This window comes from Cervus elaphus, chromosome 15 (genome assembly GCF_910594005.1).
Source record: "Cervus elaphus chromosome 15, mCerEla1.1, whole genome shotgun sequence".
In the NCBI taxonomy this organism is placed as follows: Eukaryota; Metazoa; Chordata; class Mammalia; order Artiodactyla; family Cervidae; genus Cervus; species Cervus elaphus.
The window spans coordinates 6,120,864-6,147,331 of NC_057829.1; the positions used below are offsets into that span (position 1 = coordinate 6,120,864).

The following is a 26,468-nucleotide window of genomic DNA, read 5'->3' on the forward strand; positions in this document are numbered from 1 at the left end:
AAAATAAACAAAAATAACAAAAATGCAATGAAAAAAATAAGGGGGCCAGAAAATACAAGAGGATACTTAAACATTTTGGGGGGGGTGGTTTTAAAGCAGCTGTACAATGTAGGTTTGATCAGCCACAAACAGGCTATTTTAGCTAGTCTAAAATTCAAGTCATGCATGTATGTAAGCCAGGATGACCTCCCCATACCTCAGTATGTGAGCATCTGTTTTATCAGCCACCATTATATTATTATGAGAAAAGGGGGGAGTGGATTCTGTTGGATGCTCGCGTACACCCGTGACCCTACAGCCCCGGCTCAGTTATTCTCCTCCAGCCCCCGCGCTGTCTGTGGGGACAGGCCGGCCCCGTGCCCCCTGGCCTCAGAGTCTTTCACAGAAACCCACACATATGCTGCAGTCCGCATCAAGTCGTCTGGTTCTACATCCACTGAGAAACGTACGCTGCCACGTGTAAGAAGACACCCGTCAACCCGATGCTTGGAACCACGTGTGACGCCCCCCACGGAGACCGTGACTCCTGCTCCTCAAGGCCCAGCGTTGCCGTCCGCAAATGCATGTGACTGCAGTTACCCTCAGAGAAGGCGTCGGCACCCACCCCAGTACTCTGCCTGGAAAATCCCATGGACGGAGGAGCCTGGTGGGCTGCCGTCCACAGGGTCGCGAAGAGTCGGACACGACTGAGCGACTTCACTTTCACTTCTCACTTTAATGCTTTGAAGAAGGCAATGGCAACCCACTCCAGTGTTCTTGCCTGGAGAATCCCAGGGATGGGGGAGCCTGATGGGCTGCCGTCTATGAGGTCGCACAGAGTCGGACACAACTGAAGTGACTTAGCAGCAGCAGCAGCAGTTACCCTGCTTCACATCCAGGAGCAAAATTAGCTCCATTTAGGATCTGAAACAACAGCAGCCATGGATAATTAACATCGCTGCTCTGAAGCCCGGATTTGCTCTTGTCCAGGCAAGAGTCATGTCCACGTGGACCTGGGTTGTGTTGGCTCTGGGGACCCAGGCATCCGTGTACCTCTGTGCACAAGGGGCTCCTCCCAGCCCACGGCCACCTGGTAGATCTTCCCAGGCCCCCACAGTGAGACCATAGCATTTTGTTTAGAGATGAGTATATTTTCTCCAGGGGGAGAAAAAAGCTTTGGAAAACATCATGGTAACGTTTAGTGCTATTAGAAAGCAGTGTTTTTTTACCATGTGTAAAACAGATGCTGGTGGGAAGCTGCCGTATAGCACAAGGAGCTCAGCTCGGTGCCCTGTGATGCCCTAGAGGATGGGATGGTCGGGTGGGAGGGAGGCCTGTGAGGGAGGGGGTCTGTGTATATGTACAGCCGATTCACATGTTGTACAGCAGAAAGTAACACAACATCGTAAAGCAACCATCCTCCAATTTAAAAAAAAACGCGTGTTTCAGATCAAGGAAGCCAGTGAGGAGCTGGGTTCCTGGCCATACCAACGCCTGTCCTCCTTTGAGAAGCAGCGATGATCCTATAGCCCCTCAAGGGACCAGAGCGGCTGGTGGGCTGACATCTGAAAGATGCTCCAAGCATCAGAGGGAAGACACTGTGTGTAAATGCCAAGTGGATGAAATCAATACAGCCTTTTCCTGATGCGTGGTCTCTTAAAGTGCCACCGGAATTAATCGTCTGAAGGAGGAGTCCCCAGAGCTTGAAAGGACTGTGGCTCACGTTGAGGGTCAGGAGAGCAGTGACCCCCCACCCCCCATCTTCACTGCCAACTCAGGTGTCTTGGGGAAAGTCTCACTGTCTTGGGTTCAAGGTCTAGTCCAGCAGAGAAGTTCTCCATCTACAAGGTACATGTGAATGACTCGGGTTGATGTGGATCCCATGCAGGCCTGGGTGGGGCTGAGATTCTGCGCCCGTCCCCCCAGCTCCCAGGGCTGCTTCTGCGGGTCCCTCCCTGCCCCGCTGATGGAGTGTGTGCCTGAAGAGGACCAGCTGTGACCCCACGTGACTCAGATGCACAGCAAAGCCTGAGAGCCAATGGACTCGCGCCTCAGTTGAAAGGCTTAGGACGTCAGGATCTCTCTGCAGAGCAGAGAGGGAAGCGGAGGTCCGGGTCCCTGAGATGGGACCAGCTCCACGAGAAAGCATCCCTGGCCGTGGAAGTCTAGGTATGGCCATTATCTGGTTCCTCATCTGGAGGGTCACAGTGGACACCAGGACTGTCTCCAGGACATGTCTGTCCATCTGGCTGGCTCCCTTTGGAAGATTATTGTGGGAGTGGGGATTCCTGGTGGAAAACCTGCTGGACCCTCCTTGGCTTCTCCAGTTAGGACCCCACTGGGCCCCCACAGTTGACTGAAACCAACCAGCAGTGGAGATCCTGTGCCACTTGGAAAACCAGTGACTTGAAAACAGAGACTGAAGTGGGTCTTGAGAGGACTATTAGCAAAGTGAGAAAAAACCAGAAATAGGCCAAAAAGAATTTTCCTTTTTTAAATTTATTAATGTTTACAATGTCGTGTTGATTTCTGCTATATAGCAAAGTGATTCAGATATATATATATGTTCTTTTTCATATTCTTTTCCACTGTGGTTTATCTCGGGATATTGAATATAGTTTCCTGTTTTATACAGTAGGACCTTGTTGTTTATCCATCCTTTATATAATAATTTACATCCATAATCCCAAACTCCCAATTCATCCTTCCCCCTTCCCCTCAGCAACCGCAAGAGTGTCCCCTATGTCTGTGAGTCAGTTCGTTTTGTATATTTTATGCATATTTGTTTTGCTTATTTTACACAAATGTAAGTTCATTTGTGTTATATTTTAGATTCCACATATGACTGGTATCAGTAAACTCTTTCTGACTTATTCAACTTAGTACAATAATCTCTGTGTTCGTCCATGTTGCTGTAAATGGTATTATTTCATTCTTTTTTATGGCTGAGTAGTGTCCCATTGCATATATGTACATCCTTTTTACCCATTCCTCTGTTGATGGACATTTATGTTGTTTCCATGTCTTGGCTGTTGTAAATAGCACTTTTGTGAACACTGGGGTGCATGTATCCTTTCAAATTACAGCACCAAAAGGGTTTTCTAACAGCAGAGAATGAGAAAACAAAACAGGGAAGGAGATGAGGATAAGACTCCATAAAAGCCTAACAGCTTTTGGGGGATGGAAAATGTCTAGGTGTAACAAATGACTGTGACAGGAATAAACAGTCACCTTGGAAACAGAAGGCATGGGTGTCTCTGAAGCCACACAACTGGCCAAACACCTCAAACCAAAACACATTTGGAGGCCCCTCTAGCCTGGGGAATCAACAGCAGTGTGAGTCTAGTGTGGCTTTGTTTTTGCTTTGTTTCTGGGATTTCCTTTAGGATCTCTGATGAAAGTGAAAGTCCAATTCAGTTCAGTCGCTCAGTCGTGTCCGACTCTTTGCGACCCCATGAATTGCAGCACACCAGGCCTCCCTGTCCATCACCAACTCCCGGAGTTTACTTAAACTCATGTCCATCAAATTGGTGATGCCATCCAGCCATCTCATCTTCTGTCGTCCCCTTCTCCTCCTGCCCCTAATCCCTCCCAGCATCAGGGTCTTTTCCAGTGAGTCAGCTCTTTGCATCAGGTGGCCAGAGTATTGAAGTTTCAGCTGCAACATCAGTCCTTCTAATGAACACCCAGGACTGATCTTCTTTAGGATGGACTAGTTGGATCTCCTTGCAGTCCAAGGGACTCTCAAGAGTCTTCTCCAACACCACAGTTCAAAAGCATCAATTCTTCGGCGCTCAGCTTTCTTTATAGTCCAACTCTCACATCCAAACATGACCATTGAAAAAACCATAGCCTTGACTAGATGGACCTTTGTTGGCAGAGTAATGTCTCTGCTTTTTAATATGCTATCTAGGTTGGTCATAACTTTCCTTCCAAGGAGTAAGCATCTTTTAATTTCATGGCTGTAGTCACCATCTGCAGTGATTTTGGAGCCCCCAAAAAAAGTCAGCCATTGTTTCCACTGTTTCCCCATCTATTTCCCATGAAGTGATGGGACTGGATGCCATGATCTTAGTTTTCTGAATGTTGAGCTTTAAGCCAACTTTTTCACTCTCCTCTTTCACCTTCATCAAGAGGCTCTTTAGTTCTTCTTCACTTTCTGCCATAAGGGTGGTGTCATCTGCATATCTGAGGTTATTGTTATTTCTCCCGGCAATCTTGATTCCAGCTTGTGCTTCTTCCAGCCCAGCGTTTCTCATGATGTGCTCTGCATATAAGTTAAATAAGCAGGGTGACAATATATAGCCTTGACGTACTCCTTTTCCTATTTGGAACCAGTCTGTTGTTCCATGTCTGGTTCTAACTGTTGCTCCCTAACCTGCATACAGATTTCTTAAGAGGCAGGTCAGATGGTCTGGTATTCCCATCTCTTTCAGAATTTTCCACAGTTTATTGTGATCCACACAGTCAAAGGCTTTGGCATAGTCAATAAAGCAGAAATAGATATTTTTCTGGAACTCTCTTGCTTTTTCGATGATCCAGAGGATGTTGGCAATTTGATATCTGGTTCCTCTGCCTTTTCAAAAACCAGCTTCAACATCTGGAAGTTCACGGTTCATGTATTGCGGAAGCCTGGCTTGGAGAATTTTGAGCATTACTTTACTAGTGTGTGAGATCAGTGCAGTTGTGTGGTAGCTTGAGCATTCTTTGGGATTGCCTTTCTTAGGGATTGGAATGAAAACTGACCTTTCCAGTCCTGTGGCCACTGCTGAGTTTTCCAAATTTTCTGGCGTATTGAGTGCAGCACTTTCACAACGTCATCTTTCAGGATTGGAAATAGCTCAACTGGAATCTCATCACCTCCACTAGCTTTGTTCATAGTGATGCTTCCTAAGGCCCACTTGACTTCACATTTTAGTATGTCTGGCTCTAGGTGAGTGATCACACCACCATGATTATCTGGGTCGTGAAGATCTTTTTTGTACAGTTTTTCTGTGTATTCTTGCACCTCTTCTTAATATCGTCTGCTTCTGTTAGGTCCCTACCATTTCTGTCCTTTATTGAGCCCATCTTTGCATGAAATGTTCCCTTGGTATCTCTAATTTTCTTGAAGAAGTCTCTAGTCTTTCCCATTCTATTGTTTTCCTCTATTTCTTTGCATTGATTGCTGAGGAAGGCTTTCTTATGTCTCCTTGCTATTCTTTGGAACTCTGCATTCAAATGGGAATATCTTTCCTTTTCTCCTTTGCTTTTCAATTCTCTTCTTTTCACAGCTATTTGTAAGGCCTCCTCAGACAGCCATTTTGCTTTTTTGCATTTCTTTTTCTTGGGAATGGTCTTGATTCCTGTCTCCTGTACAATGTCACGAACCTCCATCCATAGTTCATCAGGAGCTCTGGCTATCAGATCTAGTCCTTTAAATCTATTTCTCACTTCCACTGTATAATCATAAGGGATTTGATTTAGGTCATACCTGAATGGTCTAGTGGTTTTCCCTACTTTCTTCAATTTCAGTCTGAATCTGGCAATAAGGAGTTCATGATCTGAGCCACAGTCAGCTCCTGGTCTTGTTTTTGCTGACTGTATAGAGCTTCTCCATCTTTGGCTGCAAAGAATATAATCAATCTGATTTCGGTATTGACCATCTGGTGATGTCCATGTGTAGAGTCTTCTCTTGTGCTGTTGGCAGAGGGTGTTTGCTATGAGCAGTGCATTCTCCTGGCAAAACTCTATTAGCCTTTGCCCTGCTTCATTCTGTACTCCAAGGCCAAATTTGCCTGTTACTCCAGGTGTTTCTTGACTTCCTACTTTTGCATTCCAGTCCCCTATCATGAAAAGGACATCTTTTTTGGGTGTTAGTTCTAAAAGGTCTTGTAGGTCCTCATAGAACCGTTCAACTTCAGCTTCTTCAGCATTACTGGTCGGGGCATAGACTTGGATTACCGTGATATTGGATGGTTTGTCTTGGAAACGAACAGAGATCATTCTGTTGTTTTTGAGATTGCATCCAAGCACTGCATTTCAGACTCTTTTGTTGACTATGATGGCTACTCCATTTCTTAGGGATTCCTGCCCACAGTAGTAGATATAATGGTCATCAGAGTTAAATTCACCCATTGCAGTCCATCTTAGTTCACTGATTACTAGAATGTTGATGTTCACTCTTGTCATCTCCTGTTTGACCGCTTCCAATTTGCCTGATTCATGGACATAACATTCCAGGTTCCTATGCAATACTGCTCTTTACAGCATCGAACCCTGCTTCCATCGCCAGTCCCATCCACAACTGGGTATTGTTTTTGCTTTGGCTCCATCCCTTCATTCTTTCTGGAGTTATTTCTCCACTGATCCCCAGTAGCATATTGGGCACCTACCGACCTGAGGAGAGTGAAAAAGCTGGCTGAAAATTCAACATTCAAAAAAACCAAGATCATGGCATCTGGTCCTATCACTTCATGGCAAATAGATGAGGAAACAGTGAGAAACTTTTATTTTCTTGGGCTCCAAGTCACTGCAGATGGTGCCTGCAGCCATGAAATTACAAGACTCTTGCTCTTTGGAAGAAAAGCTATGAACAACCTAGACATCATATTAAAAAGCAGAGACATTACTTTCCGGACAAATGTCTGTATAGTCAAAGCTATGGTTTTTCCAGTAGTCAAGTATGGATGTAAGAGTTGGATCATAAAGCTGAGCACTGAAGAATTGAGGCTTTTGAGCTGTGGTGTTGGAGAAGACTCTTGGAAGTCCCTTGGACAGCAAGGAGATCAAACCAGTCAATCCTAAAGGAAATCAGCCCTGAATATTCATTGGAAGGACTGATGCTGAAGCCCTAATACTTTGGCCACCTGATGTGAAGAACTGACTCCTTGGAAAGACATTGATGCTGGGAAAGATTGCAGAAGGAAAAGGGGACAACAGAGGATAAAATATTTGAATGACATCACTGACTTGATCGACGTGAGTTTGAGTAAGCTCCAGAAGGTGTTAGTGGACAGGGAAGCCTGGCATGCTGCAGTCCATGGGGGTCACAAAAAGTCGGACACGACTGAGCGACTGAACTAAACTGAAAGGAAATAAGCCCTAAATATTCATTGGAAGAACTGATGCCGAAGCTCCAATACTTTGGCCACCTGATGATGTGAAGAGCCAACTCACCAGAAAAGACCCTGATGCTGAGAAAGGTTGAGGGCAGGAGGAGAAGGGGGCGACAGAGAATGAGATGGTTGGATGATATCACCAACTCAATGGACATGAGTTTGAACAAACTCCAGGAGATAGTGAAGGACAGGGAAACCTGACGTGCTGCAGCCCATGTGGTCACAGAGTCAGATACAACTGAGCACCAATAACACTGGGATCCCAGGAGATGGATGCTGCAGGGCAGGGTGCTAGGAGTCCCGGGGGAGGGGTTCCATTGTCCCAGAGTCGTCCTTTCTGGAGGAGGGAGTGTGTGTTAGTCACTCAGTCATGTCCGACTCTTTGTGACCCCGTGAACTGTAGCCCGCCAGGTTCCTCTGTCCATGGGAGTCTCCAGGCAAGAATACTGGAGTGGGCAGCCATTCCCTTCTCCAGCGGATCTTCCTGACCCAGGAATCAAACCCGAGTCTCCTGCAGGAAGGCTTTTTGCCATCTGAACCACCATGGGAAGCCCCAGAGGAGGGAGGTGAAGTGAAGTTGCTCAGTTGTGTATGACTCTTTGCGATCCCACTGACTATAGCTTACCAGGCACCTCCGTCCATGGAATTTTCCAGGCAACAGTACTGGAGTGGGTTGCCATTTCCTTCTCCAGGGGAACTTCACAACCCAGGGATTGAACCTAGGTCTCCCGCACTGTGGGCAGATGCTTTACCCTCTGAGCCACCAGGGAAGCCAGTTTTCTCCATCTTCACATTTTTCTACAATGGGCGTATCATTTCAGAATTTAAGAAAACATGTAAACTATTTCTGTTTGGCAGAGGTCTGGCTGGAGTGGGGGCAGTAAGTGGGGCTGGGGGAGGCCCCTGGTGGTCTGTGGCCTCCGGATGTTCCCTTGTGCTCTTTGTCAGCTCGGGGGCTTCTCTTCCCGGCTTTAGCTCACCATCTCCCCTGTGGCCTGCTCCAGGAGAAGACAGCTGCTGGCCGCGAGGACAGGACTTCGAGGGACTGACTGTTTGGGGATCAACTGGCTCCTGCCGCATCGGTGACCCATCTCTGGTTGTGCTTCCAGGCGAGCGCGCAGCAGGGCCCCTGACGCAGCCTCTCGTCTGACGACTGTCAGCCGCTCCTGCCGCCAGCTTGTCCCAGGCCCAGGCCTGTCACGGTGCCATCTCTCAGCAGGTGAGGAAGTACGGGGCCCTGTCCAAGAACGGGTTCTCTCTGGAGGGCAGGCGTCGCTGCTAGCAGGGCATGTGTGGGCCTGGGATGAGACGGGCTGTCAGGACCCTCGATGTGTGGCCAGGTCCTCATGCCATCACTGCATTCTCAACCCAGATGTAAGGCACTTATGAAGGCTGTTTCACCCCTCATTTCACATTATCCCTTGTGTGAGTGGGTAATGGGGGAGCAGCAGGAGATACAAGCTGTCTCCATGGGTTGCTGGCCTTGGCTTGGAAATCAAGCTGTGTCCTTCCCCACCTAGGAATAGAGATATTACTCAGGCTAGCATCCTTGGTCAGCTGCTTGCTATGACAAAGGGGATGCGGGAAGGGTATGGGGGGGGTCAACCAACACCCGCCCCCCCGAAGCATAAGCTGCTCCGTCCCTTCAGGCCAAAGGCAATAGCTGTCTTTCAGAGATTTCCTGGAGACACAGACTGCAGAGCTCTGCCAGCCAACACTTCACAAGGGTCTGTGGAGATAAGTCATATTAGGGAGCAAGGCTGAAAAGGCACGCTGACATCCACTCATCCAGAAACTGTAAAGACCGTCCTGAGTCAGGTCAGATCAGCAGCAGTGGGGATTGAAGCAGCGTGCGCTGCCCTGCCCCCGACCCTGAGTTTACCAAATTACACACCACAAAGTGGACATCCCCAGGCAGGCTGTCCGTGTGAGTGTATCTATGTGCCCGAGGAGAAAGATGCCTGACCACACACACTCACACACGTCGTCACACTCATACACCTGTGTGCACAGTCACACCCACCCACCCATACATCTTTATACCCTCACATCCACACCTCACTCACCTGCACATACTCACACACACCCTCACCTACACACATTCACACATACCCTCATGCCCAGACACTCACACACCCTCACATACCCACACATTCTCGCACACACAGTACAGAGTCCCCTCCTCCTTCTCTGCCCTCCCCCGCATCTTCGTTTCTTCACTCCTGCGGATCCTGGGCTCAGCTTTCTCTAACCAGCCCCCTGGGTTCCTGCCACCCCCGAGCCCCCTAACTTCTGAAAGCCCCAAGCTGGTGATGAGGAAAGAGGAGGATGGATTCAGAAATGGGGCAGGAGGATCAGGGCCTGAAGGCAGTGATTTCAGGGTCCTTTTTCCCTTGTCGGTTGGGCTGGGGAGGCTTGGAACTGGCCTGTATCTTCTCCCTCCTTTTGTGTGGACACAAGGATGCATAAACGCAAACACCCACAGAGGGACCGCCACACACACAGGCCGGCAGAGTGTGCCCGTCAGGCATGTGGGCACAGGCAGGGACAGAGCCCCAAACACACATGCAGAAATGCACACACGTCTCTGTAGAGTAAGGGGTCAACGGCTGATCCCCCGAGCTTCAAAACCCCCAACTCCTTCTCCTTCTCTTCTTGTTGAATAAAAGTTCGCAACCAAGAGAGGAACCTACCCCTGTTAACTCTAACTTCGGTGGCTGCCATGTGTCACAACAGGCAAGTTTTATTTTTCAAGCATTGTCTGGAAATAAATGAAGTTGACGTCAGGCCTCATCTGGGCCAGAGAGTCATTGCTTGAATGAGGAAACCCAGAGTGTGGTCTGCACACCCTGGGACCGGCCCAGCCCCCTCACACCTCCCTGTGCACTACGCAAAACCTGTGAGACCCACGCTAGCTCTCAGGCCTGACCGCATAGGTCTCCAGGGAGTTTCTCATTAAACGGGGTAACAGTAGCCTATGGCGTGTGCTTTCCTGCAGAACAGTTAGCATCACAGGGGTCTTCCGTGCTTGGGATAGGGGGTGGAGGTGTGTGTGTGTTCTTATTTTAAAACAATATAAGCTTTTTGGAATGATAGCAAATTAAAATGAATGATAAAGCAAGCTCTCGTGGGGGAAACTTGTGCTCTGCCCTATAAACAGCTAGGGGGCGCTCTGTGAGGGGAAAGAACCCTGAGCTAGGCATCAGTGCTTTGTGTTTGGGTCCTAGACCAACAGGTCTTGGCTGTGGCACCTTTGGCTCTTGGCTTCATTTCTCTGGGATTTGCTCTTTATTGATGTGCAAAACAAAACAGTCTGTTTTGCCAACTTTTAGAGATGCTTGAGGAAAGAGGGAAAGAATGTGTATGACAGTGGTGGACTTCCCTGGGGGTCTGGTGGTTAAGGCTCTGCGCTTCCGCTGCAGGGGGCACAGGTTCAGTCCCTGGTCAGGGAACTAAGATCCCACATGCCATGCAGCCAAAAAAAAAAAAAATGTGAATGAAGATGACTTATTACTAACAAATCTCTGAACAAATGTCAAGGTATTCCCTAAGGCTCTGGGGTGTAAGTGGAGAAGGAAATGGCAACCCACTCCAGTGTTCTTGCCTGCAGAATCCCAGGGACGGAGGAGCTTGGTGGGCTGCCATCTCTGTGGTCGCACAGAGTCGGGCACAACTGAAGTGACCTAGCAGCAGCAGCAATGGGGTGTAAGGATGGGAGAAAGACAGGGGCTTCTGTTGTCAGGCTTTCTCAGCCCCGGCGACAGGGAGCGGATGACAGGTGGCCCCAGAAGCCCATGTCTTGCTCCCATCACTAGGTCAAGCGCTCCTTCCTCTGATCCCAGGAAGGTGTGCTCCCGTGGCTCCCTAGCCTGGATAGAGAAGCTGCAGAGGATGGGAGGGGGAGTAAGTTGAGGGGGGGGCTCTGCTTTCAAAAAAGCAACTCTTCCAGCCTCCTTAACTTTGGTTGTTCCAGGGGCAGCAGAATGAAAGAAGGCATGTCCAATAACAGCACCGCCAGCATCTCCCAAGCCCGGAAAGCAGTGGAGCAGCTGAAGATGGAAGCCTGCATGGACAGGGTGAAGGTAAGCGTGCACAGGCCCGCCTGCCCTCTGACCAGCACACAGCTCACGACAGTCCCCCCGAGTCCAAAGCAGCCACATGAGAGTGAACATGTCACTCCGTAGAGCATCCAGCCGACACTGGCAGCTGTAACATTTACAGACGAGTGTTTGCTCCGGAGTTCCAAGTGTGCCCGAGGAACCAAGGGATGCAAAATACACGGTGTGCGTGTATTCCATGAGGAGTCGCCTAGAATAGGCCCGTGTTCATCTCAGCTGTCTTTAGCTCAGTTGTCATGCGCGTAAGCAAGTGAGGGAGTTGAACCATGCAATCCATCATAGTTTTCCTGCCTGGTCCAGTGACTTGGAGATGAGACAACATCAGGTATTTTGACAGGGGTGCTGGGGGAAGTGCCGCGTTGAATCATGTCCGCGTTTGTCAGCTGCTCCCTGGGGGAAAGGGAAGGAGGGTGCCAGCCTCCTCCCACGGTGTTCACTTCACTGAGGAGCGGGGAGGTGTCTTCACACTGGGGGAACGAAGCCAGCTTTTCCCCAGATGCCACTTCAAAGGGAGCAGGAGGTCAGGCTGAGCAAGTGGCCCTGAGATGCAGCTTAGTTAGGGTCACTGACTCGAATGGAGCTGGAAGTGCATCGGGCATCTGACAGCAGAAAACACCAGTCCAGTGTGTCTGTGCACTGTGAGGATGTAAAACCAGGGCTGTCACCCAAATAGGACAGAATCCGTGGGGCAGTGGGTGACTCCTAATGCCCTCTGTTGGTGGAGCAAACAGTCCCTCCCCGAGGCTCCCACTGCCAAGACCAGATAACACCAGTTCCATCAGTCAGCTTCCATCCATCCATCCCCCTCCCCAGGGACCTTCGGGTACCAGCTATCCAAGGAGGCAGCAACGTGCCCAGTAAGTGACACGGTGTATATGAAGCGAGAAGGGAATGCAGGATGATTCACATTGGTCTAAGCGGACTGGCTATATCTGCACATACTGTCACCAGCTACAAATAAAACATCTTTAATCCCTAGGCTAGAGGAGGGAGCAAGAAAAGAAACAGTTCTAAAAGAGGAGGAGCCCAGTGGTGTAGAAATGGGTCTAAGGATGAGCATTGCAGGCGCTAGTGGTTCAAAGACAGGACAGTCTTTTGCTGAGAGGACAAGGACGCGAGGAGATGCACTCATTGGACAAAGATCCCTGAGCACCTGCTCTGCCCTTGGCATGGTCCTGGGATAGAAAAACGAATGGAATGTTCCCACCACGTTGCTCAGAGAAGACTTCCCGGAGCCATGAGCTGGGGGTTGGTTGCGAAGTGACATGCGGGCGGAGGGAAGGCTAGTATGAGCTGACCATGGCTCATTGTGAGCACTCGGACTTGACATAGAAGCCGGGTGTTGTGCTGGGAAGGCAGCTGTGGGCACAGGAACAGGTCATAAAAACAGCTCTTGCGCAGCCGGGGCTGTGGGGTGTACTGTCAGAGGCCAGGGGCAGCAGAAGCTGCAGAGAGAAGCCGAGAGGGGAGGGAGCGGGCAGAGAGTGGGCAGAGGGCAAAGGCAGAATGGAGACACCAGCGCACCAGACGCAGAGGAACTTGGAGGGTAAGTGTGGTAGTCTCCAGGGCGAGAGAAGCTAGACCCAGCTGTCAAGTCCATGGCCACAGGACTGGAAAGATGGTGGGCGGTGGTTTTGGCAGTGGGACCGTTGCCATGGTGGGGAGTTCTGGTCTGTCACGGAAGATGCTCTCCATGGTAACAGATCCTCTCTGCTGACCATCAGCACCCAGGAGCCGTGGTGGAGTACATGTCCCCATGGGGAGGGGCTCTTCAGGAGTCACTGCAGGATATGGCAGTCTCCCAGAGAAGGAGCGGAGGTCACAGGGCAGCTCGGAGCCCAGCGTGCTGTTCGGGTGGTGTCACGGGCCGGGCGGTCCCATTCTTGCAGTTCTGGGTTGTGGAACTGCAGCTCCTTGATCTCTCGAGAGGCCTCCCGGGGGCCCTGCAGCCCCCACGGTGATCACAGGGCCCGCGACAGGTCTGGTCTGAGCTGGCAGAGCTTGATCCCTGAAGAGATGATCCGGGGCCGCCTGAGGACAGGGGTGGCCCCCAGGAACCACATCCCAGCCAGAGTTGCAGTCACACGTGGTTTTCTGTTTGTGCTCGCACAACCCCAGACGTTAATTTTTTAAAATCGTGCCTAGATACACATACATATAATTTGTCATTTTTATCATTTTTAAGTGTGTAATTCAATAACATTATGTACATCCACAACATCGTCCGGTCATCCATTTCTAGAACTTTTTGTTATCCCAAACAGAAACTCCGCCCATTAAACTCTTACTCCCCGTCCCCTGCCCCCACAGCCCCTAGAAACCTCTCTTCTACTTTATGTCTCTATGAATTTGGCTATTCAGGGTACTTCATTCCTATAAGTGGAATCATACAGTATTTGTATTTTATCTGTGGCTTATTTCACTTGGCATCTGCCTTCAAGTTTTGTCCAGTGTAGCCTGTGTCTGAATTTCATTCCTTTGTAAGGCTGAATAGTATTTCATTACATGTATCTACCATGTTTTATTTACTTATTCGTGTGTTGATGGACATTTGAGTTGTTTCTACATTTTGTCTTTTGTCAATAACGCTGCTATGAGCATGGAAAGCATTTGGGTCAGTGCTTTCAATTCCTTTGTGTATGTAGCCAGAAGTGGCATTGCTGGGTCATAGAGTAATTCTGTGTTCAACTTTTTGAGGAACCATGATGTTGGTTTCCATGGTAGCCATATCTTTTTACATCCTCCTCAACCTCACTCCTGAGTCAGGAAGACTCCCCTGGAGAAAGGAATGGATACCCACTCCAGTTTTCTTGCCTGGAGAATTCCATGGACAGACTAGCCTGGTGAGCTATCATCCATAGGGTCACGAAGAGTCAGACACGACTGAGTGACTAACGCTTTTCACTTTCATCCCCAGCAGTGCACAGGGGTTCCAGTTGCTCCACATCCTCGCCAACACTTATTTTCCTTTTTAAAAATAATAGCCATTCTAATGAGTGTTAAGCTCACACTAGATTTTTAAGCACTAGACACCCCTTGCTTCAGGGCACAGGAGGGCTTTGGGGAAAAATCTACTTGATACAACTTGGCGGGGCGGGGGGGAAGATGTACATTGATATCAATTAGCCAGACAACAAACAGAATGTGGAAAGAGAATCCATCAAGGAAACCCCAGGTTGACCATGATAAGCGCCTTGTTGTTGCAGCTGCATGGACTATAGCCCACCAGGCTCCTCTGTCCATGGGATTTTCCAGGCAAGAATGCTGGAGTGCGTTGCCGTTTCGTTCTTCCCCACCCAGGGATTGAACCCCCATCTCCTGCATTAGGCAGGCAGATTCTTTACCACTAAGCCAGCAGGGAAGCCAATAGGTGCCTTGGGGAGGGAGGAAATAGGAAGAGTGTCACCAGGAAAAAGCAGTGGCCTCTCTAGGGTGGGTGGGAGTTCATTGCAGGAGATGAAGAGGGAAAAAGGATCCTGGCGGTAAATGACAGAGGGAAGCTGTGTGGGAGGAGGAGAGGAGTTCCTAGAACTCTCTGACCTCATACAGTGAGGGGAACACCAGGCGTTCCCCTGTGTGCTGTGCCAGCCACGGAGCCCAGAGAGAGGGATGAAAAAGGGGAAACAGCTGGAGGCCCTGTGGGGAAAATAATGGCAATGATGAGTCCCCCAGAGCCAGCTCCGGGTAAAGCACCCAGAGGACAGCCCGGGAGGAGCCCTGCGGCTCACACAGTGTGTTGCCAACTGCAGAACCCGCCTCCAGGCTTCATAGTTTGCTCTGCTTGGAAGAGTATCTCGTGGGAAAGGAAGGAAAGGGTGATATTTGCAGCTCAGGGAAGTAAAGGGGCGAGAAGGGAAAAAATATGCATTATGCAGTTATTTGGGTTGCAAAGGTAGGAAAAAGTACCAGTGTGAACTCTAGAGAGGTTTGGACAGTTCGTGGAGGTAAAGTGTAGAAGCATCCACTATGATCTTCAGGTCCCGTCTGTCTCCGCAAACATCATCTGCACAAAAGCACTGGTGCAATAGACTGCAGTAGACTTATTGCAGATTTTGTAGGATGTAGAATGAAGACTTCGCCATGTAGCCCCCAGCCATCCCGCAAACCCCACATGTTACAGAGACCCTCCCCACACTCACCCTCAACATCTTTCTTAAACCTCCCTACTGTTACCAAATCAGATCCAGCTGATCACCACTCAAAAATCAATACTGGAGAGAGAGACAAATGTTGGTAGGAAAAAATTGCTTTTATCAGAATGCTGGCCATCTGGGGAGACGGGGGACTTGGTGTCACCTAGAAACCACCTCTGAGGATTCTGTTAGGCCATGAAAATTTTTAAAGGGAAACAGGGGAAGTAATCTTGGTGAAGCACTGGGGTGGGGGATCAGAGCTGTCCCCCACTGCGCCTGTTGATTCCTTGTGATTTTCCCTGAGATACTGTCTTGTTCACACAGTTTGTTCTGAGATTCCTGAGGGGGAAGTTGGGAAGAGGTTTGGTCACCTGTTCATTATTTATGTTTCATTTCTATTATACTTCTTTGACCTATGGAGAGAACCCACAAGTTAGGCAAGATACTGTGTGACGAAAAGATTTGAAAGGTGTGCCAGGGCCTGAGATGAGTGGAGCATGGGGGTGCCTGGTTTAAGGTTAGTGATAAGACAAAGGGGTCCCCTGGAGATAGCTCTTTCTTGCCAAAAGCAACGTACACTATCTTCGTTCCTTTAATGTTTATTGACTGCCTCCCCTGACTCACCCCAGCATTCGGGTGACTTCTCCATCCCACCTCCGAGCTCACCAGGCCATTTCCCAGCAAAGCTGGGTGTTCCACTTTGAGAACCTGTATCAGCTGCTTTGACGTGTACACACTACTACATATAAAATAGGTAACTAGGGACCTCCCTAGCGTGGTCCAGTGGTTAAGACTCCGCGCTTCCAATGCAGTGGGCGTGGGTTTGATCCCTGGTTGGGGAACTAAGATCCCACAGGCCCTGGGGCACAGCCAAAACAAATAAAACAAAAGAAAGTGCCTAGCAGATAGTAACCACTCAAAACTATTTTTTTAAAAGTAGATAACTAGCAAGAACCTACTGGATAGTACAGGGAACTTTCTTCAATACTCTGTAATGACCTGTGTGGGAAAAGAATCTAAATAGGGTGGAGATGTGTGTGTACAGCTGATTCACTTTGCTATGCACCTGACACTAACACAGCATTTTAAAGCAGCTCTGTGCTGAGCTTAGTCGCTCCGTCGTGTCCAGCTCTTTGAGACTGCAGGGACTGTAGCCCGCCAGGCTCCTCTGTCCGTGGGGATTCTCCAGGCCAGAGTACTGGAGTGGGTTGCCGTGCCCTCCTCCGGGGGATCTTCCCCATCCTGGGGTCAAACCCAGGTCTCCCACATTACAGGCAGATTCTTTACTGTCTGAGCCACCTATACTCCAATAAAATTTTTAAAATAATAACAGTAATTTTTTTTTAAATCCATATGTACTTCATTCATTGTAAGTACAGGGAAGATTCAACATGTATGGCTTCCCCAAAAACAGAAAGCTTAGAAAATAATGTTCAGGATCCTAAACAAACAAAGAGCACGTAAAGACGGCTTGGAAAATGTTTTGGTCCCTTGGAAACGAACACCCGTAACCTGATTCATACTCTCACCCATTGGAGGCTCAAGCAACATAAGATTCTACCGGAAGAGACATACATGGCATGGATCATCAAATAGGAAAAATTTGTTGAGAAATGAAGGCAGATATGAGCTAAGCAAAGTAGAAGAGGCTTATGTGAAGAAAATGGTCTCCAGAGCCAACCTACCCAGCCCAAGAGAAGACTTCAGCTCCAGAGAAGTCGTTGTCCCCTGGAAGAGGCACAGAGGCCCTGAGCAGGCCAGGTCCCAGGCCCCAGGAAGGCTGCCGGGAGCTGCTGCTCCACTGGGCACCGCTCAGGGTGCCCTGACTCTCCTGCCACTGGCCAACCCCATGGACTGTATCCTGGCAGACCCTGGAGAAGGATGGACACCCTGAGTGAACTAGTAGCTCTCAGCCAGGGATCAGGAAGCTGACATTTGCCAAGCAGCCATAGGCCCAGCTCTCTCACACACCTTCAGTAGATAAACAGCTGTGTTTGTGCTCACAGCCCCCAAAAGGGTTGCCTTTAGGCTGAAATTAATTTTGTCAACCTAAGCTTGATTTGCTGGTTGTTGACAGATCACCCTGTTACACATCAGCGTCCTTGCTTTTTCTAATTTTATGTATTTGTTGTTGGCTGTGCGGGGTCTTCACTACTGCACGCGAACTTTCTCTGGTTGCAGTGAGCGGGAGCTGCTCTTCATTGTGGCGCGTTGGCTCCCACTGCAGCGGCTCCTCTGGTTGTGGCACATGGCCTTAGTTGCCCCACGGCTCGTGGGATCTTCCCAGACCAGGGATCGAACCTGTGTCCCCTGCTTTGACAGGCAGATTCTTAACTGCCTGACCACCAGGGATGTCCCCATCAGCCAGCCTTCTATAGACTACTAAAAAAAGGAGCGCAGGTCAGGAAGAGGGGCAGGTGATGCATGGACTAAAAAGTTACCCAAAGACATGGCAGCAGTAATGAAGTTAGCGCTGCAAGTATTGACATAAAAGAAGAGAGATTCTATCGCAAGAAATAACAAGTGTTCACAGTCCTTCTCCATCACAGGTATGAAAAATCTCGTGAAAACAGTTTGGGAAAGGAGACAAGCTTTAGAGAAAGACTTACTCCCGTTTACTTTTGGTCTTGGAGATTTTCTTGTTTGATGCTTAAAGGAAAAGCAGCTACATGATCAAAAAACATTTCAGTTGGGAAATACAAAGACCCAAAAACTGAATGTATGGGTGTTCAAGATAGAGGTTACATATGCTGTGCTTATTCCATGTAGAACTTTTCTACAAACCATAAATGAGTGATAGAGAATTAGACACACCCTGAAGCATACTTAAGGCTCCTCAAGGAGAAAGGGAGAAATTAAAATGAGAATGTGAGAAAGTGGGTATCTGTATCTAGGGGCATTAAATCTTATTTTGAAAATAATGCAATTTTTCTGTTCATGCAAATAACACTTATTTTAGAAAATTTTGGAAAATATGGAAAAGTATAAAGAAAATTTAAACTATAGCCACTACATTTTCATGTTTTTCCATCTAGCTGTTTACCTTATAAACTATACCTAGTTTTCTTATAAAATTGCAGTTATAACGTACATTTTGTTGACAAAAGTTCAATTAACAATCAAGTTAAGAGAAAAGAAAACTTTATTTGAGCCAACTGAGGCTGATAACCTGGGAGACAGACTCTCAGAAGCTCTGAGCACTATTCTACCTGTTAAAAGTAGACAGTACAGTCACGTGCACTTTCAAGACAAAGGATCGTACATCAAAATGACAAATTGATATTTTACATAGAGTTAACCAAGGTTAGAGAGTCCAGGTAAATAGGTAGAAAGGAAGCAACAAGTCACCATGATCCCCTACAGCATTGGAAAAGAACGCTGTTCTTTTAAGAAGCTATATTCCTAGCATCAGAAGAAAGGGGAAAAAATGCTCTTTACAATAGAGCAAGCATTCCCACCTTTGAGGTGCTCTGGTTAATGTGTAATGCAAATGCATGCTGTACATTAGGGAGGGAAGGGGGCGACCCAGAGAGAGAGAGAGAATTTTGTGCTTGATTTATCTTATCTTGCCTTAAAATGTAAATTTTAGTTAATCAATGTATTACTTTTTGCAATTTGATTTATCATTGACCAGTATACTGTGATTATATATCCAGGTCAGTAAATTCTCTCCTAAAATGTACATCTTTAATATCTTTATCATCTGATGTGCAATTATTTAACTGGTCCCCTATTCTTGGGCATTTCCAGTGTTTCCATTTTTTCAGTATTACTTCTTTTATTTTTCAATTGAAGTAGGGTTGATTTACAATATTGTGTTATTTTGGGTGTATAGCAAACTCATTCAATTATCTGTATATATGTCAGAATATTTTCCATTGTGGTTGTTACAAGATATTGAATATAGTTCCTTGTGCTACACAGTAAACCCCTGTTATCTAGTTTATGTGCAGTAGTGTGTACCTGTTAATCCCATGCTCCTAACTGATCCCCGCAGCCTTTTCCCCTCTGGTAACTATGTGTTTGTTTTCTCTGTGAGTCTGTTTCTGTTTTGTATACAGAGTCATTTGTATTATTTTTGTATATAAAGTCATATGTATTATTTTGTGAAAGTGAAAGTCACTCAGTCATGTCCAACTCTTTGCAACCCCGTGGACTATACAGTCCATGGAATTCTCCAGTCCAGAATACTGGAGTGGGTAGTCTTTCCCTTTTCCAGGGGATCTTCCCAACCCAGGGATCGAACCCAGGTCTCCTACACTGCAGGCGTATTCTTTACCAACTGAGCCACAAGGGAAGCCCATATTATTTTGCAGATTCCACATATAAATGATATTTGCCTTTCCCTACCTGACTGACTTAGTGTATTATTCTCTAAGTTCATTCATGTTGCTGCAGATGGCAATATTTCATTCTTTTTAGTGGCTGAGTAATATTACATCACACACACAGACATATATATATCACATCTTCTTAAGCCCAGTTGTCTATTGATGGGCACTTGGGTTATTTTCATGTCTTGGCTATTTTAAACAGTACTTCAGGGAACATTGGGGTGATGTATCTTTGCAAATTGTAGTATTGCTTCTTTGTGGGATCTTAAAAAAATGATGCAAATAAACTTATAGGTCCACAGACATAGAAAACACACTTGTGGCTACCAAAGGAGAAAGGAGCAGGAGAGGGATAAATTAGGAGTCTGGGATTAACAGAGAGATACGCTACTGTCTATGAAATAGATAACCAACAGGGACCTACTGTGTAGCACGGGGAGCTCTACTCAGTATGTTGTAATAACCTATAAGGGAAAAGAACCTGAAAAACAGATATAAATGTATGTATAACTGAATCACTTTGCTGTACACCTGAAACTAACACAACATTATAAATCAATTATACTTCAATAAAAAAATAAAATAAGGAGCAAAGAGTGTAACACATGCTACAGAAAATCAAAATTAATGACATAGAGAACAGACTTAAGAAACTCTCACAGTAAGCAGAAAGAAAAAAAGACACAGATCAACGCAGTTAGAGGATGACAGAAATGAAGACTGACAACAACATTTCAATATTGAATGCTGATGTTCGGGGCAGAGAGACCAGATGAAGCAGAAAATACTCCTGAGGAGAGACTATTAAAAGGGAGATTGGAATGTGCAGATCCAGACAGCTCATCATATTCCAGAAAAGAATGTAACAGAAAATGATCAACCCTGAAATACACATACAGCTGAGGTTGAAAGTGAAAGTGTTAGTCGCTAAGTTGTGTCCGACTCTTGGCGACCCCGTTGACTCTAGCCCACCAGGCTCCTCTGTCCATGGAATTCTCCAGGCAAGAACACTAGAATGGCTAGCCATTCACTTCTCCAGGGGATCTTCCCGACCCAGGGATCGAAAACCTGGGTCTCCTGCATAGCAGGCAGATTCTTTACCATCTGAACCACCAGGGAAGCCCACCGCGGAGGTTACTTAATCTTGAATGGGCCCATCAAATGTACTCACAGGGGAAGCTATCATTTAGGATGAATACACCTGACTTAACCTGTGTCGCATGCTTGAATCTTCACACTGACTTCAGATGTGGGTGCTACTGGTACCCCAGTCCTCAGACAGGAAAACCTAGGCCTACAGTTGTTACATGATGAATGGAGAATACCAACCCAGATCCTGGATCATCATTAAACTATGGTGTCCCCCTAGAAAGGGCAGAAATATCAGTCTGGACAACACTGCATCTCAGTTGAGAAGATGCCAACCTAAAATTCTATAAAAATTCTAAAATCCTGCAAAGAATTTGCTACCTAGCCAAGGGTCATGTATGTTCTAGGCAATGTAAGTGTTCAGTCACGTCCAGCTCTGTGACCCCATGGACTGTAACACATCAGGCTTCTCTGTCCCTGGGATTCTCCAGGCAAGAATACTGGAGTGAGTTGCTGTTCACTCCTCCAGGGGATCTTCCCAACCCAGGGATCCAACCCAAATCTCTTGTGTTTCCTGCATTAGCAGGTAGATTCTTTACCACTCACGCCATCTGGGAAGCCAATAGGCAATATAAATATGTTCTCAATTAGGCAAGAAAGTTAAATATAATGCACAGACATCTTTTTTTTTTTTTTGCAAAATTACTTCATTTTACACAATTGAATTTCATGAAAGAAGATACCAATGTGCATCATGGTGATATTTATTAATGTTAGGACTGTAAGAAAGTTTCTGGGGAAATTCCCACTAGATAAGGAGCTTCTTCAATCAGGGGCTGAGTGTCATCCTGTCTTGGGATCCCACTCACTCCGTGGGTCATAGCAAGTCACACTGAAGGATGGACTGGCTTAGAACAGTCCAGATCAGTAGCAGAGAATCAGGGTCAGGTGAGGCCATCCACATGTCATCAACTTTGTTCCTCCCAAAAAGGTACAGGAAACGGCAACTATGCTGGCTCAGACGTCACAAATAAAACAACAGCTGCCAGCATGCTTTTGGATCAGGGTGGAGAAATGAAGGCCCTGCTTTGGGGCAGATGTCCACTCTTGCCGTGTGAGATTTCTAACTTTCTGCTGAGCTGCCAGGACCACTTCAGGGTCACCTGCCCCACCCATCTTCTGGGCAAGGATCCTTCAGCTGAAAGCCCAGCCTCTTAGAGGAGCTGGACTTGGAAGGTTAGCCCACTGAAGAGCTTTCACCTGGCTCAGTGAAGAACTCTTCAGAACATCAAAAGGGCTTCCGTGGTGGCTCAGACAGTAAAGAATCCACCTGCAATGCAGGAGACCTGCGTTCAATCCCTGGGTCAAGAAGATCCCCTGGAGAAGGGAATGTCAACCCACTCCAGTATTCTTGCCTGGAGAAGTCCACAGACAGAGGAGCCTAGGGGGCCATAGTCCATCGGGTCACCAAGGGTCGGACATGACTGAATGACAAACACTTCACTTTTTCAGGAAGCGAAGGCCCTGCTCTGGGGCAGGTGTCCACTCGCCATGTGAGGTTTCTGTCTTTGTGCTGAGCTGCCAGGACCACTTCAGGGTCACCTGCCCCACCCATCTTCTGGGAAAGGGTCCTTTAACTGAAAGCTCAGCCTCTTAAAGGAGCTGGACTTGCAAGGTTAGCCCTCTGAAGAGTCTGCTCCCAGCCCGGTGAAGAGCTCTTTAGGACACCAAAAGCCCCATGTTCATTGGTGAGACAATAGCTGAGGTCCACTTGACCTTAGTGTCCCTTTTACCACACCAGTCCCTGCTGACAGCCAAACATCTAGTCATTCTTGATCTGTTTCTTCAAGTTACCGAAGCCTTTTTCCACCAGCTTCAGAGTCTCCTCCATATAAGCCTTTGGTAGAGTCCATCCAGTTGCATCTTTGGGCTCCCACTCATATCACAGGAGAGGTGAAGCTGAAATATCAGCATTTGGTGTTAAAACGTTTTCCATCACCTCACACCCATTAGGATGGCTACTGTCACCAGAACAGAAAATAGCACATTGGAACCTTGGTGCACTGTTGCCAAGAATGTAAATGGTGCGGCCACTGTGAAAAACAGTATGGCAGTTCCTCTAAAGAGTTTTTTTAAAGAATTACTCATAGGATATATCAATTCCACTTCTTAGGATGCATCCCAAAGAACTGAAATCAGGCCGTTTAAGAGGAATTTGTATACCCAGTTCATAGCAGCATTATTCAGAAACGGTATGAGGTAGAAGCAACCTAAGTGTCTATCAGCAGATTAATGGATAAACAAACTGTATACAGGCAGACCTTGGAGATATTATGGGTTTGATTAAAAGGCCACTACAGTAAAGCCACAAAGTGAGTCACAGAAATGTTTTGGTTTCCTAGTGCATATAAAAATTATGGTTACACTATACTGTTGTCTATTAAGTGTGTAATAATATCATTGTGTCTAAAAAATGTTACATTTAAATTTAAAAGCACTTTATTGCTAAAATTGCTAATCATTGTCTGACAATGCTTGGTTGTCACAAATCTTCAATTATTAATAATAACAATGCAATATCTATGAAGTGCTAAAAAGTGAAGCACAATTAACGAGATATGTCTGTATATCTACCCAGCAGAATATTATTGAGCTTGAGAAAGAAAGTAATTCTATCACTGTTTTTGGAGAAAGCAAACTTAATTCTAATCTAAATTAGATAGATAAATGTGTGAGAATATCCAGAAATTTTTAAAAAAGTATTTGAGGAGGAAGAGCTGGAAGAAATATCAATAACCTCAGATATGCAGATGATACCACCCTTATGGCAGAAAGTGAAGAGGAACTAAAGACCGTCTTGATGAAGGTGAAAGAGGAGGGTGAAAAAGCTGGCTTAACACTCAACATTCAGAAAACTAAGATCATGGCATCTGGTCCCATCACTCATGGCAAATGGATGGGGAAAAAAATGATAAGAGTGGCAGATTTTATTTTCTTGGGCTCCAAAATCACTGCAGACAATGACTATAGCCATGAAATTAAAAGATGTTTGCTCTTTGGAAGAAAAGCTATGACAAACCTAGACTGTGTTATTAAAAAGCAGAGACATCACTTTGCCAACAAAGGTTCGTATAATCAAAACTATGTTTTTTCTAGTAATCATGTACGGATGTGAAAGTTGGACCATAAAGAAGGCTGAGTGTCAAAGAAATGATGTTTTTGAGTTGTGGTGCTGAAGAAGACTCTTGGGAGTCCCTCGGACAGGAAGAAGCTCAAACCAGTCAATCCTAAAGGAAATCAAGCCTGAATATTTATTCGAAGGACTGATGCTGAAGCTCCAATAGTTTGGCCGCCTGATCAAAGAGCTGACTTATTGGAAAGGGCCCTGATGCTAGGAAAAATTGAAGGCAGGAGGAGAGGGGACAACATAGTATGACATGGTTGGATGGCATCACTGACTCAAGGGGCATGAGTTTGAACAAACTCTGAGTGAGAGATAGTGAAGGACAGGAAGGTCTGGCGCGCTGCAGTCCATGGGGTCACAAAGAGTTGGACATGACTTAGCGACTGAACACAACATATGTAGAGTATTCCTACAAGTTTATTATGAAACTATAGTACTTAAAAATTTATAATACTCCTTTAGGAATAGATCAACAGAAAAAAATAGGAAGTTCCTAAATAGACCCAGATGTATTGGGAATTTCAAGTACAATCTAGATGGTATCTCGTCTTAGTAGAGGACAGATTATTAATGTTGCTAGAAATTGCTAACCCTTTTGAATAAAGCTGCATACCACTCGTTTTATCCAGATAAGTCTCAGATGGGTTGTATTTGTCTGCTGCTGCTGCCCTGTGGACTGCAGCCCGCCAGGCTCCTCTGTCCATGGGATTCTCCAGACAAGAGTACTGGAGTGGGTTGCCATGCCCTCCTCCAGGGAATCTTCCTGACCCAGGGATCAAACCCAGGTCTCCCACATTGCAGGCAGATTCCTTACTGCTGATTCACCAGGGGACCCCATATTTGTCTGCTAGGGCTGGCATAACAGAATACCACAGAATATGTGGCTTAAACATCAGGAATTTTTCTCAGCCTTCTGGAGGCTGGAAGCCCAAGGTTAAGGCGTTGGCAGCTTAGTTGCCAATTTAGACACTTCAGTAGTCTGCCGAAGCCCCTCTCCTGTGGCTAGCTGCCTTCTCACTGTGCTCTCACAGCCCCGTCTGTGCTCATGCGAAGAGAGAGCCTTCTCGGGTCTCTTCCTCTTCTTATAAACTCACGCAATCCTGCTCGATTGGGGTCCCACCCTTATGACCTCATCTAGCCTGAATTATAGTCATTCTTTCTTATCTGTAGGGCATTGTTTCCAGGACCTTCTTGAGATACCAAAGTTAAAGAATGCTCAAGTTCCATATATGAAACGGTGTAGTATCTGCATATAACCCACACTCATCCTGTCATATAGGTTTTAGAAAATATTTATTTGGCTGTGCCAGGCCTTAGTTATGACATGCAGTATCTTTAGTTGTGGCATGTGAACTCTTAGTTGCAGCATGTGGGATCTAGTTCCCTGACCAGAGATTGAACCTGGGCCCCCTATGTTGGGAGCACGGAATCTTAGCCACTAGACCACCAGGAAGGTTCCTCATATACTTTAAATCATCTCTAGATTACTTGTAATACATAATAGAATGTAAATGCTATGTGAATATTGTAAATACAACATACATGCTATATAAATACTTGCTGGTGTGTAGCAAATTCAAGTTTTGCTTTTTGGAACTTTCTGTTTTTCTTTTTTGCCCCCAAACATTTTCAGGTCATTGTTGGTTGAATCCACTGATACAAAATCCATGAGTACAGAGGGCCAACTATCTCTGTGGAGGCCCTGTCTCCAAATACAGTTAGACAGGGAGTATTGACCTTAAAAATAAAAGTCAGCTATTTTACCAGCAAAGATGGATTTATTTGGAAATAGCAGAGACTTGCAATTCAGGAAGAACATGCTACAGCAGAAACTATAGGCAAGTCCAACAAACAAAGGAGAGGAATGTTATAGAGAAAAAGGAGAAAGCTGGGAGGGGTGCTTTTGAATGAAAGTCCATTGGAGAAAATGGAGAGTTCAGAGTGATCGTAGTTTCTCACTGGCCAAGTTGCTGGGGTTTCTTGTAGGACATTCCATGTACCTCTTTTCCTGTTCGGGCTTGTAACTGATGTTTCTTTTCTGTGAGGATTCTTCTGCTGGTGTTTGAAACTGAAGTGCTTCCTATAATTGACTTGCACAGTTCTGCCTGAGAGCTCCTCCTGACTTCCTTGCTCCATTTTAATGAGGCTGGTAAAGAACCTGCGTGCCAGGGCAGGAGACTTAAGAGACCCAGCTTCAACCCCTGGGTCAGGAAGATCCCCTGGAGGAGGGCATGGTAGCCCACTCCAGTATTCTTGCCTGGAGAATCCCCTTTATTAATGTTTTCAGGGGTTATGGCTTCAACATGAGTCTGGGAAAACATTTCAGTCCATAACTGTAATCAAAGATTTAAATATAGCAAAACCATAAAAGTACTTGTAAAATAGGAGCAAATATTTTTTATAATGTGAGTTTGGGAAGGCCAAGCATTTTACAGAATCTACAGTTCATTAAATAAAAGTTTTAATTGCATTAAAAAAAAATCTATATGGTAAAAATCTGCCAATCAACAAATTAAGGGAAACATTTGCTA

General features: G+C 46.5%; 1 protein-coding gene across 4 annotated transcripts in view; it reads left to right on the forward strand.

Moving 5' to 3' along the window:
* Nucleotides 1–26,468, forward strand: part of GNG4 (G protein subunit gamma 4) — a 67,554-nt gene that overhangs the window by 23,073 nt on the left and 18,013 nt on the right. For 2 of the 4 annotated variants that reach the window (XM_043926023.1, XM_043926020.1), the window contains 2 exons: nt 8,084–8,298; nt 11,053–11,161. In XM_043926023.1, the coding sequence (XP_043781958.1) occupies nt 11,063–11,161 (99 nt within the window). In that variant the 5' untranslated portion in view covers nt 8,084–8,298; nt 11,053–11,062. The remainder of the gene's footprint in view (nt 1–8,083; nt 8,299–11,052; nt 11,162–26,468) is intronic. The other 2 variants (XM_043926021.1, XM_043926024.1) reach the window with 1 other exon arrangement.